The sequence below is a fragment of the Dreissena polymorpha genome, chromosome 9 (assembly GCF_020536995.1).
Source record: "Dreissena polymorpha isolate Duluth1 chromosome 9, UMN_Dpol_1.0, whole genome shotgun sequence".
Lineage (NCBI taxonomy): Eukaryota > Metazoa > Mollusca > Bivalvia > Myida > Dreissenidae > Dreissena > Dreissena polymorpha.
The window spans coordinates 84,058,717-84,075,890 of record NC_068363.1 but is presented as its reverse complement, the minus strand read 5'-3'; the positions used below and the strand labels follow the sequence as shown (position 1 = coordinate 84,075,890).

Genomic DNA, 17,174 nt, shown 5'->3' with positions numbered 1-17,174 from the left:
GAGATTATTGCATTCCTGGCTATAGAGTCCACCTAAAGAGGCCTCAGTTCTAGATTATTGCATTCCTGGCTATAGAGTCCTAGAGTCCACCTAAAGAGGCCTCAGTTCTAGATTATTGCATTCCTGGCTATAGAGTCCACCTATAAAGGCATCAGTTTTAGATTATTGCATTCCTGCTTATAGAGTCCACCTATAAAGGCATAGGGTGAAAGAAAGTTTATAATGCATTTCATAATCTTTCATAAATATGTTTTTAAAACCCAACATAGTAGCTACAGTTTTATATTTATTTCTTCATCAGATTCTGGGAATGAAAGGAATGTATAATAATAGCATTACTTTGGAACAGCAGAATAAATATATTTGGTGTAGTACAAACTCAGCAACAACTTAGAAATAAGTGATTCAATAAAATTATATAATATGATAAACTCAAAAAGAATGGAATCAGCACAGAGTTAATATATATTTATATTTGTTGATGGTTTCAATTACAGAAGAAACTTGAACTAATTCCCAGTGGGTCCACATACACCACACATGTCCACATACACCACACATGTCCACATACACCACACATGTCCACATACACCACAAATGTCCACATACACCACACATGTCCACATACACCACACATGTCCACATACCTTGAACTTATTGCCAGGTGGAACTTTGCCAGGTTTAACCTCCTGAAAATACCAAAACCAAAATAAAAAACAGACACATCAGAATTCTGTCTAGAAGATGGACTGATTCTAATAAAAAATAAAAGTCAAATAAAAACAATAAGGTTCTCAAATGTTTCATGTTCATTTTACTCAAAGTAACATAACATAAATGTATAATAATTTAATCACAAAAAAGGAAATAATAATACCTCACGAGACCCAATCTGCCCTGATATATAGGCCTGTCCTAATTTCCAGAAGTCTGGGAAGTTGCAAGTCATGATATCTGTAAGCTCTTCCACAAACAGCACTTTCTGTGGTGTGCGGAACTTGAAACCTGAGGAAGGGAACTCCAATATCAACAATCCAACACGCCCAACAAAACTGACACGGTCATTCAGGGAATAAACATATGACAAGTAGCAACATTGAGAAATCCTATAATCCTAACACCCTTTACAGGTACACACAAAAAATATGTTATATATAACTTGCATCATTCACAGTAAATGATGGATAACATCTATACCGTAAGTTGTCACGTATAAGGCATATATGGCATTTAATAAACAATTCTTATAACAACATATGTATTGATTGACAGATATGACTTATGTTATGAAAGTACATTTGTTAACCATGTTTGTCCAAGTTTTACCTTGATAGGGTGTTGATTTATAAACGAAAGTGATCAGTCAGTTATGATTAAGAGATGGCAAACAGAATAACAAATAAAAGACATATGCTCTACCTGGTTCACCCAGCGCACTGGACCCTCGTGATCCTTGGAAATACAACAATACAACAATATACGACATGTAAAACATATATCTGAATTGTTATAAATATAGAAAATTTATAATAACAAGACTATTGCCAAGAAATATATGTCCCCTACCAGCTCCACCATTGTCAGATTTTTTTATATTTGTTGCCATAGCAACCAGAATTTTTGACATAGGAAGAAAATGAAATGACGTGCATAATGTCCAAATTGCCATCTATCTATGTTTCAAGTTTCATGAAAAAATATGAAGAACTTTTAAAGTTATTGCAGGATCCAGAAAAGTGTGACAGAAAGACGCACAGAGCGCAAACCATAAGTCCCCTCCGGTGAAACTGTAGGGGACAAAAAGAACCATGGAAAGCATTTCTTACACAAATATTTTATATGAAGATTTATTTATAGATTATCTAAAAAACTATGCCAAGAAATGCAGGCTTTACCAAAAATGACAAAAAACATGCAATTTATTAACAAACAAGAACAAATACTTTGCTCTGTCAAATATGAATGACAATACTAAGTAATACAAGAAACCGTTGGAGACGGGTGATGCTCCCCAAAGTTTTTTTTTGTCACAATATTGCACTATACAGTCGAAACCCTATGGCTGGAACTTGCTTGGCTCGAATTTCCGGTTGGCTCGAACTCGCATCAAAGCACCAATTGTTTATGCCTATATATTCATATAAAATTTTGTTGGATGGCTCGAACTCGCTTGGCTCAAATTATCGGATGGCTCAAACTGTTTTCACAGTCCCGGCTACAGTTTTCACACGTTCTTTTGTTTGGATGGCTCGAACTCGCTTAGGGTCCCAAAAAGTGTTATTCAATTAGGACCAATTGATAAAAGGCACGCAATAATTGATTTAACACCTGTTTGCTAACATGTCATCGACTCAATCGTTAATTGATTTGAGTAAAAGATGGAATTTTGTATAAGACATGACGTTCTTGTAGATGCTTTATCATAATGGCTGCAACAACTAAATCGCTAAAAAGCTTCGTTTTTCGACGACTGCTACGGAACACAACACAGACAGACATAATGTAATTCTTTAAAAAATATAAATAAAAAAAGGAATATACTTCTGACTCGTATGTAATGTGCATATAGTGCGATGCATGTTTCGACTTTAGTGCTCTTTGTTACCTTAAAATGTGCTACGCTAAAACGTGCTGATAATTTACTAAATGCTATTTGTTAATTGTATTTGTAACTGTTTAAAATTATTCATAAATTTGTTTAAAATTATTCATAAATTAAAGTATTAAGCAAATATTTGTTTCTTATTAATTTATGAATTAAAAAGCAGTAAGTAGTGCGAAGTAGTACGGAGTTTAAGCAATATGTGTACTCTTCAACTTGAGGTGAAAATGTACTGCAGACTTGTTCGTAAACAAAAGTTTATAAGAAATCGGATGGCTCGAATTTCGGATGGCTCGAACTATTGTTGCCGCTCCCGACGAGTTCGAGCCATCGGATTTCGACTGTATATTCAGATAAAAGTAAACGTCTTGAGGGCACAGTAGTTGTGGGAACAAGAATTTTTTTATAGAAAATTTCAAAGGGCCATAACCCTGTGAAAAAACATCCAACCAGAACCCGCTGATAATATGCACATCTCCTCTTTGTAGTGAAACTTTCCATAAAGTTTCATTGAATTCCGGTCATTAGTTGCTGAGAAATAGCCCGGACAAAAATTGTGCACGGACGGACAGATAGACAGACGCACACACGGACAGACGAAGCGGCAACTATATGCTCCCCCCCAAAATAAATTTTGGGGAGCATAAAAATATCATGCATGTACAATTTAGAAAAATTAATTTAACAAATATCTACATATCATGATATCTATTTAAAAATATCTACACACGATTTTATCCAAAGAACTGGAAAAGACTTTATATCTTCAAGCAAAATGCATGCAATCTCCAGAAGAATAAAATACATTCTCATATGAGTGCACATGATAACTGCTCACTAGTAATTTTTAATTAAGGTTGCACTGCACATGCTAATCTGGGACGACATTTAACGCACATGCATTAAGACCAGTTTTCTCAGACCAAGGCTAACTTCAGGAATACTAATGACTTTTAAAAGGGCAGACAGATGCATGGCTGAGTCTCCCTACCTCTGCCATAGTTCACACTCAGCGTTGCAGAGTTCTTCTGTGACCCCGGGTCGGCGCTCACCTCCAGGTGCGAGGTCTTGCACTGCACCAGCAGGCCGTGCAGCCAGCGCTCCTGATTGGTCAGGCACTCCCAGGCTGCGTCTCCCCTGATCTCCAGGCTCGTCAAGTACCTGCAGGATAAGTGGAGAAGTTTCACTCATAATATAAGTTTTTACAGTAAATTGTGTCATATAAGTCTTAAGCAATTCACAATTTGAAATAAGTAACAAGGGACAAACTTGTCACAAAACCAGGTTTTCAAAAAAAGATATTTATAACTAGAGAGCTTTGTCACAGACCCCCACATGCTACACTGACACAGAATATCTTGCATGATGTCTTTTCAAAACAAGAAAAGCTAATTTATGGCGATTTGTAAGAATTATTATTCCATTATCATTATTAGCCATTTCGACCTCTGAACTTGAATTTTTTTGCATGACACACAGTCCAATTACTGTGAACGAAATTAATGTACAGAGTCATTTTAAAATCTCTCAATGAATGACATAGTTATGACCTGGACAAGTTCATTTATGGCCATTTTTGACTTTTGAACTCTAAGTGTGACCTTGACCTTGGAGATATCAAAGTAATTCTCCGTCCAATGATTGTGAACAAATGTACCAAGTAATTTTAAAATCTCACAAAGAATGACATAGTTATGGCCGGGACAAGATCATTTATGGCCAATTTTGACCTTTGAACTCAAAGTGTGACCTTGACCTTGGAGATATCAAAGTAATTCTTTCGCATGACACACTCTCCAATGATTGTGAACAAATGTACCGAGCAATTTTAATATCTCACAATGAATGACATAGTTATGGCCCGGACAAGATCATTTTTGGTGATTTTTGACCTTTGAACTCACAATGTGACCTTGACGTTGCAGATATCGATGTAATTCTTTCACAAGACACACCGTCCAATGATGGTGAATAAATGTGCCTAATGATTTTAAAATCTCACAATGAACCCTTAGTTATGGCCCGGACAAGCTCATTTATGGCCATTTTTTACCTTGAACTCAAATTGTGACCTTGATCTTGGAGATATTGGCGTAATTCTTTCGCGCGACACACCGTCCAATGATTGTGAACAAATATCACAAATGATTTTTAAATCTCACAATGAATGACATAGAAATGGCCCGGAAAAGCTCATTTATGGCCATTTTTGACCTTTGAACTCAATGTGTGACCTTGACCTTGGAGATATCGATGTAATTCTTTTGCGCGACACACCGTCCAATGATGGTTAACAAACGTGCCTAATGATTTTAAAATCTCACAATGAACGACATAGTTATGGCCCGGACAAGCTTGTTCCACCCGCCTGCCTGCTCGCCTGCCGACATTCGCCAATCTAATAACCAGTTTTTTCCTTCGCAAAACCTGGTTAAAAATTCAAAGGGTTTTTCAAGTAAATTATTTAATTTTTATTAAGTGTCAAAAAGCTTAAGCATTCAATATTATAGATTTCAGATAAATAACTAATATTTTTCTTCTTCCATTTTGATGAGACTTCAATAGCCAAAATTAAATAAGTTCTAAAACAAAGTCAAAGAGTAAATTACTCCTAAACATCCATCGAGACTGGTTTGTGAAAAACAGGGCTTAATTCATGAGCGTAAAGCATTGTCCCAGATTAGCCTGTGTAGTCTGCATAGGCTAATCAGGGACAACACTTTCCGCCTGAGCTGGAGTTTCTGTTGGAAGGGACTTCCTTTTAACAAAAAAAACATACAAGCATCATCCCTGATAAGCCTGTGTGGACTGCACAGGCTAATATGGGACAAACTTTACATAAATGTATTAAGCCCAGTTTTCCCAGAACAAGGCTCCATAAATGCAAGCCTTGTTCTCACCCGATGATCTTCTTCTGCTCATGCAGAGTGTTGGGCAACTTCATCAACTTCTTTCTCAGCATGTCTCTGAAGGATTCAACCATGCTCTCCACTTCTTTGTACACTGAAGCAAAAGCACAACCTCAGGAAACTGTCATATATAAGTTCCATGACAACTTTTGAGTAAAAGAGTAACATAAGCCCTGAAGCGCTCATCTAAGTTGATGGCTCTGAAGTACTCACCTAAGTTCACTGTACACCAATATTGAACAAGAGATGTCAGAAACACAATGCCCCCTCTTGCGCCACGTTGAAATAAAATTTCAATATATCATTTGGCAGGTTTAGAATTTATCTCCCTTTTAAAGCTTATTACTTCACTTGGATTGTATTTTTTGACTTTTGACCTAGAAGGATGACCTTGACCTTTCACCACTCAAAATGTGCAGCTTCATGAAATACAGCCTTGCTATGAACAAACCACAGGCATTTTCAAACTCATCCTCAATATCATAACTATTCATTTTTTTAATATTTTGAGTGTTCAAATGGTTTTTCTTTAGATACATAAGAAAACTACCAATTAAGCCTTATAGGGTCATGTTTCTTAATTGACTTGCACCATATCTCAGAAAAAGTGTTCACAAGCTTTTTCTTCACTTTGACCAAGTGTCCTACCTTTTGACCCCACATGACCCTGTACAAAAACTCTTAATAACCTGTGGAAGTTTCATGAACATTAGGCGATAAATGTGATTGCTAGTGTTAACAAGCCTTTTTTAATATGTAATTTTACCCAGTAACCTAGTTTTTTAACCCATGTGACCCAACTCAACTTTGAATGGGTAATAAATGTAGCATCTGTATTTTTCACAAGTGTTTTCTTTAGTTTGACCTTGTGACTTAGTTTTTTACCTTCAAGTGTTCACAAGGTAAATATGATGATACAAAAGGCATTGTTAAAAGCTAGTCATCAGTACATTGTGGTTAGGAGAGCTAAATGTAGGAAAATGTTATGTTTTTTGTGCTATGAACATCCACTTTATGATACCTACCAATTAATTAAGTTTCAACTACATATGGATTTTAGTTTTTGAGATATGTTTCTGCTTAAGTGAAGAACACAATGAACAAAATATAATAATTCAAAGGCATAACTCATACAGGCCTGGTGATATTTGCCCGTTATTAGACTTGGCAACCATTTTATGCCTATGCCTGAACATCAGACAGTTAGGAAATGATTAGATGAAAACTGGTTGTGTTAGTGAGTGGAAACCTAGTATTGGCCAATAACTGACAGACAAAGAGTGAAAAAACAATATGCCTCCCTTTGGAAGCACAACTAGAGCTGTCCATATGAATGCTTCAGGAAGAAGTGATGCTGTTCATGTGTACAAGACAATTAATTTATTAATCACAAAGACTTGCTAACAGATGTGCACAACTTGAAAAATTTGCAACAAACATGTAAAAGCATGGTGTATTATTTAACCTGGTTCTTTCTTACCTATCTATTTTAGCTTGATTGCATAAAAAGCCTTAGGCTTATTTGAAAGGCTTTTGAGTCTGTCTCCTGGGACCCTGGGACTAGAACCAGTACTTGGTGTCTATGGGGGGAATCAAAAACAGTGGGGATTGAACCCTTCACCTCCTAATCGCTAGACGGAAACCATATTCACTACACTACTGCGACCTATAAACCTTGTTGATGAAGCTGCCCTACCTTTCTGGAAGACTTTCACATCCTTCTTGGCAAACAGGGACCTTGCCTTGATGTAATCATTGATGACCACACTGTAGTCTCCCTGAGAAAACACAAAATAAGCAGATAAATTATAGATGTCCTTCGCAAATATGTCAAGACAATTGTCAAAATTCTTGCAGTTATTTGTCTTTATGCCTGTTCCCTATTGTAGCGCCTGTTGAAAAGAACACTAAAAATTATCTAAATCAAGAGATGTGTTTGTCAGAAACACAATGCCCCCTTCTGCGCCGCTTTGAAGCCATATAATTGACCTTTGACCTTTAAGGATGGCCTTGACCTTTCAACACTCAAAATGTGCAGCTCCGTGAGATGCACATGAATGCCAAATATCAAGTTGCTATCTTCAATATTGCAAAAGTTATGACAAATTTTAAAGTTTTCACACGGACAGACGGACTGACAGATGGACAGTTAAAAATCTATATGCCACCCTTAGCGGCATAAAAACATATACATATTAACAACAATCTCAAATTTTTCACTTGGTGATCTTTTGAGGCAACTAATTAAATAAATTTCTGACTTATGCAAATATTTTCCAACCTTGACCTTTAGAGCTTTGTTCACAATTATAATGTGTGACATAATTGCTCCACATGGTGAACATTTGTAGTAACTTATTTTATAATTACATGATGAATGATGAATGATGCAGTTACAGACTTTGCACAGGTACAAGCACATATGCAAGAAAAAAATGCCATTATAATATTGCATATGATTGCTGTCTTCAAAGAATGGGAAACACAGGTTGGTGTATCCAAAGGTGAGCTATTTCATCAATGTCATTGTTCAATTTGATATAATATTGTAACAACAGAATGAAATGTCACCTTCTCAATGTTCCTCTTCATGTTGAGTGGCAAATAGAAGAGGAACTTGAATCTCTGCAGCACATTGAGGGCGTTCCTAGTCTGGTCTGCCTGATCCTTGCGGCCCAGCACCTCCTGAAACAAGCCGTCTGCACACGACTTTGCCTCTGAAAGTAGAAAACAGGCCATCTGCACACGACTTGGCCTCTGAAAGTAGAAAACAGGCCATCAGTGCATGACTTGGCCTCTGAAAGTAGAAAACAGGCCATCTGCACACGACTTGGCCTATGAAAGTAGAAAACAGGCCATCTGCACATAACTTGGCCTCTGAAAGAAGAAAACAGGCCATCTGCACACGACTTGGCCTCTGAAAGTAAAAAACAGGCCATCTGCACATAACTTGGCCTCTGAAAGTAGAAAACAGGCTGTCTGCACATGACTAGGCCTCTGAAAGTAGAAAACAGGCCATCTGCACACGACTTGGCCTCTGAAAGTAGAAAACAGGCTGTCTGCACACGACTTGGCCTCTGAAAGTAAAAAACAGGCTGTCTGCACATAACTTGGCCTCTGAAAGTAGAAAACAGGCCGTCTGCACATAACTTGGCCTCTGAAAGTAGAAAACACTCAGTCTGCACAGGACTTTGCCTCTGAAAGTCGAAAACAGGCCATCTGCACACGACTTGGCCTCTGAAAGTAGAAAACAGGCCACCTGCGCACAACTTGGCCTCTGAGTAAAAAAACAGGCCGTCTGCACACGACTTGGCCTCTAAAAGTAGACAAGAGGGCCATAATGGCCCTGAATTGCTCACCTGACTCATTAAGATCAGATGAAAACTATGACTTCTATTGTCTACACAATGTTTTTCTATGATTTGACCTAGTGACCTAGTTCCTGACTCTAGATGACCTTAATACAATCCCAATCCAGATTTCATCAAGATAAACATTCTGACCACAGTTCATAAATATTGGATGAAAACTGTGACCTCTATTGTCAACACAAGTTTTTTCTATTTATTTGACCTAGATTTTTACCCCAGATGACCCAAATACAATCCCACCCAGATTTCATCAAGAATTCTGACCAAATTTCATAAAGGTTGGATGAAAACTGTGATCTCTAATGTCTACACAAGGTTTTTCTATTATTTGACCTAGTTTTTGACCCCAGATGACCCAAATAAAATCCCAACCCAGATTTCATCAAGATAAACATTCTGATCAAATTTCATAAAGATTGGATGAAAACTGTGTCCTCTATTGTCTACAGAAGGTTGTTCTATTATTTGACCTAGTGACCTTGTTTTTGACCCCAGATGACCCAAATACAATCCCAAACCGGATTTCATCAAGATAAACATTTTGACCAAATTTCATCAAGATTGGATGCAAACTGTGACCTCTACTGTCTACACAAACAAATTGTTGACGGACGGACGCACGGACACACGCAGGCAGGCACAACGGACGCCGGACATCACACGATCACATAAGCTCACCGTGTCACTTCATGACAGGTGACCTAAAAATATGTGTCGGAGATAAACATGAACAGTTGTGGTTAAAATCCCATAGTAGTAGTAGTGGCAGTAGTAGTAGAAGTAGTGGTGGTGGTGGTGGTGGTGGTGGTGGCGGCGGCGGCGGTGGCGGTGGTGGTGGTGGTAGTACTGGTGGTAGTAGTAGTACTAGTAGTAGTAGTAGAAGTAGTAGTAGAAGTAGTAGTAGTAGTAGTAGTAGTAGTAGTAGTAGTAGTAGTAGTAGTAGTGGTAGTAGTAGTAGAAGTAGTAGTAGTAGTAGTAGTAGTAGAAGTAGTAGTAGTAGTAGTAGTAGTAGTAGTAGTAGTAGTAGTAGTAGTAGTAGTAGTAGCAGTAGCAGTAGCAGAAGCAGTAGCAGCATTACAAGACCAATACTTAAGAATGATCAAATGGGAAAAGGTAACCTAGCACTGGCAGTAAATATGGGGCTCATTTACAGGTCAGATTTGGAATCTCTGCTGTAAAATGAGATTTTGAATGAATTAAAGGGAGGCAAATCTGTAATAAAAAGAACATGCATAAACCGTAGTTGTTTCCCTTGTTTGAACCATGCTAAATCCTTACAAGTTTGTAAAGAATTGGATGAAAAATTTGGACTTAATTGCATAAACACCATTTTCTCAATTCAAGGGGAGGTAATTCTGTACTTCATGGACCAATAATGCTCATTTTTTGTAGGGTTTGTGTCCTCATTGATATAAAGACACTGTGCAAATTTGGAAAGGATCGGACAAAAAATGTGGAAGATTTTTGAAAGTTTTCACAAAATAGGCAAAAACGAATAAACATGCAAAGTTCAACGAGCTCCTGCGGCCATGTTTTTTGACGAATCAAATTTCTTTGAACAACTTTTTCAGGGGAGCCTTCAAAGGTCATCCCTGTGAAATTTTTTGAAAATCTGATGAGCGGTTTCTGACAAGAAGATTTTTTAAGGTTTTTACCATATATGGTCATGGCGGCCATCTTGGTTATGTGATCAAATTTTTTTTAACAATTCTTTTGTCCCATGACCTAGGGATGCTCCACATGAAATTTAGTTGAAACTGGCTCAATGGTTTAGTAGAAGAAGATGTTTACAAATTGTTTACAGACAGACGGACGGACGCCGGACGCTGAGTGATCACAATAGCTCACCCCGAGCTATCGCTCAGGTGAGCTAAAAACAGGCCGTCTGCACACAACTTGGCCTCTGAAAGTTGAAAACAGGCTGTCTGCACACGACTTGGCCTCTGAAAGTAGAAAACAGGCCATCTGCACACAACTTGGCCTCTGAAAGTAGAAAACAGGCTGTCTGCACACAACTTGGCCTCTGAAAGTAGAAAACAGGCCGTCTGCACACAACTTGGCCTCTGAAAGTAGAAAACAGGCTGTCTGCACATAACTTGGCCTCTGAAAGTAGAAAACAGGCTGTCTGCACTTGATTTGGCATCTGAACGTAGAAAACAGGCTGTCTGCACACAACTTGGCCTCTGAAAGTAGAAAACAGGCTGTCTGCACACAACTTGGCCTCTGAAAGTAGAAAACAGGCCGTCTGCACACGACTTGGCCTATGAAACTAGAAAACATGGTTGTAGTATTGAACATACTCGTAATAGGAATACCAGAGTGCTCAGTACTGACAAGTTTATTCATTCCTGCTTTCAAAGACTAAAGCAGACGCCTTAGCTCGTAAAGAACAGCTTGAAAATCATCCATTGACATCACAAACATATACATGATGTCATCAAATTGTTTAACAGATTTAAATACATCCCTTGGATTTCATCAAACATAATGAAGCCTGAAGCAATCTTTTTGTTGCGAAAAAAAAAATAAGTTGCAAACAAAATAAAATGTGTAAAAACATCTTTTTTACTTACGGAATAAGGACACCGCATACGAATCGATGCATCCTCTTTGTATGTCATCCTGCGTAAACTTGTCATACATAGCTGAAAAAAAGTGTTACAGAGTATATGAAAATAAATCAAAAGAAAAGATTTTCATAAATATGATTAGAAATGCTGTTGAATACCGATATTATATGAAACAACAAGGGTTGTCATGAACAGCTAGCAGCCGGCTGTTTCAAACATCCGCCTTAATTTTCAAAGAATGAAAATCTACCTATTGTTAAGTAATGCATTCAATAAATTAAATCAAAATCAATACCCGGTAGCTGTTTACGTCTTTTTGGACAATATTGCTAACAGCATTAATAATTAATACAGAATATTACGCTAGTCAATTGTTTCATGTGTTTGTATCAGTCGAGTGGCTTGTGTGATGATGTATCTCACGAGAGGCGGTTGCGTGATATGAAATAGCGCAAGCCACGAGACTGATACAAACATTTGTAACAATTGACTCGCATAATATGCCTTTTATTATATACAACTTTGAATCATTATGTTAAAAAAATGAGTTTAAGCATTCATAATTAACCAAGAATGCTCTTAGAATTTTCTGCATTCGAAGTGACATCATTAAAATAAGTCATGCTAGTATGGTAATACGGACTTGGAAAACTAGCGAGTAGCATACTACAGGAATTTTTTCTGTGCAGTTGTATTTTACAGATTGATACAACTGGTATTTTTTGGGAACATAAAACAGGTATATAATAAATAATATCATTTGAAGCGTATTTGTAGTGCATAATGTGTCAAAAAAAGATATAACTTTGCACCTGCATAACAAAATGTGTGATGCCCCATCGAAAATCACAGGTTAAAATTCAAATTCTTAAAATATACTTATACACACATAATATTGGAAAATGTGTTCAAACTTGCTAAAAAACCAGGACTTTTCATATGCGTCACGGGGAAATAGGGGGCATCAATTCCAACATGAGCCTTCTAGGCAAAATCTTAATGACAAACCTTAACAAGCATTTGTGATCACTGCTGATTAAACAAGATCACTGCATAACGGGTGCCACGCTCGGCTGCGGGTGCAGTTTTGAATAAATGAAAGCTTGTCAGTTTTTTTTGTTTTTTTTTAGAGGTCAGTGACCTTGACCTGTGACCTAGTGACCCCAAATGGGTGTGGCATGTAGAACTCATCAAGGTGAAGCTACATATGAAGTTGAAGGTTGAAGCACTTTGATTTTAGAGTCAATGTTCAAAACCTTGACAAAATGTGAAGGTTTTAGCACGACGCGGACGACGATGGACACGACGAGCTGGCTATGACAATACCTTGGGTTTTCTCCAAAAACAGCCGAGCTAAAAATGAACTATTTGCCAATCAACAACTTTTAGCAAAAAAGTGACTTTCTTGTTTATAAGAATTGTTACATGTTTGTTGATATCTACAAGTTTGCAGAGCAAATTGCTAGCCCAAAGCTTAAGCCAAAGCTTTTAAAGGATGTATGCTTGAAATAAATATTTTTCTTGATACTAGGATACAAATGCTATGGATTGTTAACAGAAGAAGACCAAATAATCAAAATAAATGTTTTCAAAAGACCAGAATCTTTTCTAATTTTACAAAGATATCATATCAATGAAAATTATGAGCATGTTTTATGGGATGATTAGGCAACCATTGTGATCTACAGTGTTCATAAGGTTTCACTACAGCCTTGTACAAAATTCTCGCAATCGAAAAATCATGTTTTCTTCAAAAAAATATATCATTACAACAAATGATTTCATGATGATTGGGCAAAAAAGGCGACATAAATTGCTCATATTGTTTTACTGTAGACACGTATGCAAAACTGCTCCGCCTCCTTTAACTTTTTTTTTTTTAACAAACTGGTACCATTTTTTAACTTAGATGTTCTAAGCAAGTGTCATGCAGAATGGGCAATAAATGTGGCCTCACGCCTCTAGAGTCTTCACAAGCTTTGTATGTAATTTAACCTAGTGACCTTAATTTTCAACCACAGATACCAAGTTCATGTTCTTACCACGTTACATAAATATAAGGCATTAAATAAGGCCTCTCTTCTGTGAAGAAGGCTAAGGTTGATGACAGGAAGCACACAATGCCATTCGGACAAAAGGTGATCACAATATCTCACCATAAGCAAGTTTTGCTAAGTTACTCTTAATATAATGGCAAAGTTCACATTCTGCTTTATCTATGTTTTTCATATAGGACACACTTAATCATTTCCCTCTACTCTGACTACAGTGGGTTTTTTGGGGAGAAGTTTTTGGGCTAAAGTCCAAACCATTCCCATCTAAACAAGCAAATTTGTTGAATCTATTTTCCCTGCCAAATAAATTTTGTTTATGGATGGGTGCAAATCCATTGATATATAAAAAACAAGGGACAAAATTGTCACAAAACCAGGTTTTCATTGTGAAAAAAAATCTGATAAAGGGAGAAAACTCAAACTGAACTTTTGAAATGAACAAACAAAATTAACCCCCTTTGTAAGTTTGTTTTTAAAAAAAATCTATTTTTAGTCGTGGCGACCTTGACATTGGAGATATTGACGTGATTCTTTCGTGCGACACACCGTCCCATGATGGTGAACAAATGTGCCAAATGATTTTAAAATCTCACAATGAATGACATAGTTATGGCCAGGACAAGCTCATTTATGGCAATTTTTGACCTTTGAACTCAAAGTGTGACCTTGACCTTGGAGATATCGACGTAATTATTTCGCGCGACACACCGTCCAATGATGGTGAACAAATGTGCCAAATGATTTTAAAATCTGACAATGAACGACATAGTTATGGCCCGGACAAGCTTGTTCCGCCCGCCCGCCAGCCAGCCAGCCAGCCAGCCCGCCCGCATTCGCCAATTTAATAACCAGTTTTTTCCTTCGGAAAACCTGGTTAAAAACAAAGGGCAATAACACTTAAGAAAGTATAGGGTTATGTTTCTTGTACTTCTCCTCATTGATATCTATACACCTATGAAGTTTCATATTGATTTCTTATATAGTTTCTGCGATATAGCCCTTAACAGTTTTGTGACAAAAGGACGGATGGACGCACGGACTTACAGACTGACGGACAACGCCAATTCTATATCCCTCCGCCTTTGGCGGGTGATAAAAAGTATTCATTTTTTCACAAATGACTGCCCCCAATTCCCATTTTAAGGTTTCCAAAAAAGATTAATGTATATTCATTTAATTTCCATATACATCTTTAAGAGTTAATCTTTAGCAATTATAATACTCAAACACTTTATTCCAAATTGTATAATATATGTCAGCAATTTTTTCCCCAATTTTGTCAAAGCAAAGCCAATTTTTTCCCTGCCCCATTCCAAAAATGATGAAAAAAACCAACCCCACTGGACTAATTGCCCACCACTCACTGTTGAGGCTGTCTAGACAGTCCAGTATGGCACCAATGTTGGCCTTTACAAAGGCAGTGGGGCCCTCAGAGCGGGACCGTGAACTCAACCTCATGTTGGCTAGACCCAGCTTCAGGTCTTCAAAGCTGTACATAGCAGGCAAACAGTACAGTTAATTAAAATTTGGAGCACATGAATAAATGTATTTCTGTCTAGAACATAGTGTATTCCAAACATTGGAGTTTAAAGAGCCTATAAGATTTTGGTAGTTTAATTTTACATAAATAAGAGTCAAGATAAAAGGCTAGTTGACAAAAAATGTTAATTGCAATAAGTGTGTGGGTGTACCTTGCTCCCTGGTGATTCTCTAGCAGGTACCAGGCAGGGGAGAAATTCTCCAGAGACATACTTCCAGAGGCTGGAGACAACCAATAAACATGTTCTTGATACACTTGTTTAAATACTTTTTAAAAATGTAGCATAGCATGTGTGTGTGCTGTTGTTCATTGGAAAAGACATAAAACTTTACTTGAACTAAAAAATAATAATTTCGAATATGCATGATCTGACATAAAAAAACAACAACATAAAATTAATCCTAATTCAAACAGTGAATTAAATTTGTATACATGTACTGTTGTGATTCCTGAAAGAGTAACTGAATACCTTATTCTTGATACACCCCCTTCAAAAAACATGTATAACAATTTGACATATAAAAGATATTTGTTGGATTTGGTGGAATATCGATTTTCATTCACGAGTGATCATAGAAAATAAAATGTTCATGAGTGGTGCAGCCACAAGTCAAAGTATTTTTTTTTTATGATCATGAGTGAATTAAAATCAATATTCCACAAAATCCTAAAAAAAATCTTTTTATTTTATGCTTACAAATAATAATGTTTGTATTTTTGCCATTCTGGTTGATCTAATTCCCTGTTGGGCGCCCCACATGTCATTATATGTATGTTCAAGCGAAACCCATCCGTATGTTGTTATAAACATTCATAGAAGAGAAGTTTCCCTTGGTAAAATAGGGTTCAAAATGGGGAAACCAAACAGATCTAAAAATAATTCCGGTAAAACAATAAAATTATCTATAATTTTCACTGTTAATTTTTACTGTTTGAAACAGTGAATTATCAGTTTAAATTCACTGCCTTTTCTATACAAACCATCGGAAAGCTTGAATTAAATATTTTTTAGCTATGATAAAGAAAATAGAAGCTAAAGCCTGAATTTCAATACAGAAATGTTAACCATTAACAACAATTCCAAGGTAAACTCTGGACATGTGTATTCATGCTAAGCATATACAACAGTTCCAAGATCAACACTTAATTAATAGGTGTTTTAATGTGTAGCATATACAACAGTTCCAACAGTTCCATGTGTAGTCATGCTTAGCATATACAACTGTTTCAAGGTCAATTGTTGACATTTGTACTAATGTAAAGCATTTACAACAAGTCATGTGAACCAGTTTTTTATTCTTTAAAAAAGTATCCGTAAAAGGTACTCACCCAATCAAGAAAAACTACCAAATTGCCTTCCAAAAAAGTTCCCAAAAGTAAGGCAAGTTGCCTCAATTTTGTTCCCTAAATCAAATTATTTGAAAGACAACAAATAAAATGAGCAATTAAACTAAAAGTTTCAGCAAAAAGGTATGTACAAGAAATTAAGATGGTTTGTACAATTATGTAAAACACACAAAAAACACTATATTTTCCAATCTGAAGATTTCATGACACAAATTTTCCCAATTTTATGGTTTTTTCTTGTAAATTTTTACCAATTGGCGTTATACCAGTACTTTTCCCATTTGGGCAAAAAACATCGCTATGAACGTACACTCCGGGAACATCTCCAACATGTCTTCCTCCTTTGCCCTCTTGCCCTCGTCTGACAGACCCAGAGGGTCCTCACTGTCCTTGCTTGACAACGCAGACTGGTTACCACGGCGACCAAGCTGATTCAGCACAGACTGGGTCTCGTCAACCCAGACTGCCGACTCCTGCAGAGGGCCTACAGCCACAAATGTCAATATCCACATAAATGCAGTGAGCAATATTAATGAAAACAAGAGCACTACATAACGGGTGCCATGCTCAGCTGCGGGTGCAGTTTTGAATAAATGAAAGCTAGTCAGAATTTTTTTTTTTTTTTTTTTTTGACAGTGACCTTGATCTTTGACCTAGTGACCCAAAAATGGGTGTGGCATGTAGAACTCATCAAGGTGCAGCTACATATGAAGTTTCAAAGTTGTAGGTTGAAGCACTTTTATTTTAGAGCCAATGTTGAAAACCTCAACAAAATCTTAAG

General features: G+C 36.9%; 1 protein-coding gene across 1 annotated transcript in view; it reads right to left on the bottom strand.

The window, feature by feature from the left end:
• LOC127845740 (exocyst complex component 2-like) overlaps positions 1-17,174 on the bottom strand; it is a 61,674-nt gene that overhangs the window by 34,375 nt on the left and 10,125 nt on the right. The window contains exons 4-14 of the mRNA XM_052376851.1: positions 16,704-16,877; positions 15,198-15,267; positions 14,871-14,995; positions 11,456-11,527; positions 8,083-8,228; positions 7,208-7,289; positions 5,503-5,605; positions 3,594-3,763; positions 1,420-1,452; positions 878-1,005; positions 648-689 (exon numbers count right to left, since the gene is read on the bottom strand). Coding sequence (XP_052232811.1) covers positions 648-689; positions 878-1,005; positions 1,420-1,452; positions 3,594-3,763; positions 5,503-5,605; positions 7,208-7,289; positions 8,083-8,228; positions 11,456-11,527; positions 14,871-14,995; positions 15,198-15,267; positions 16,704-16,877 — 1,145 coding nt within the window. The remainder of the gene's footprint in view (positions 1-647; positions 690-877; positions 1,006-1,419; positions 1,453-3,593; positions 3,764-5,502; positions 5,606-7,207; positions 7,290-8,082; positions 8,229-11,455; positions 11,528-14,870; positions 14,996-15,197; positions 15,268-16,703; positions 16,878-17,174) is intronic.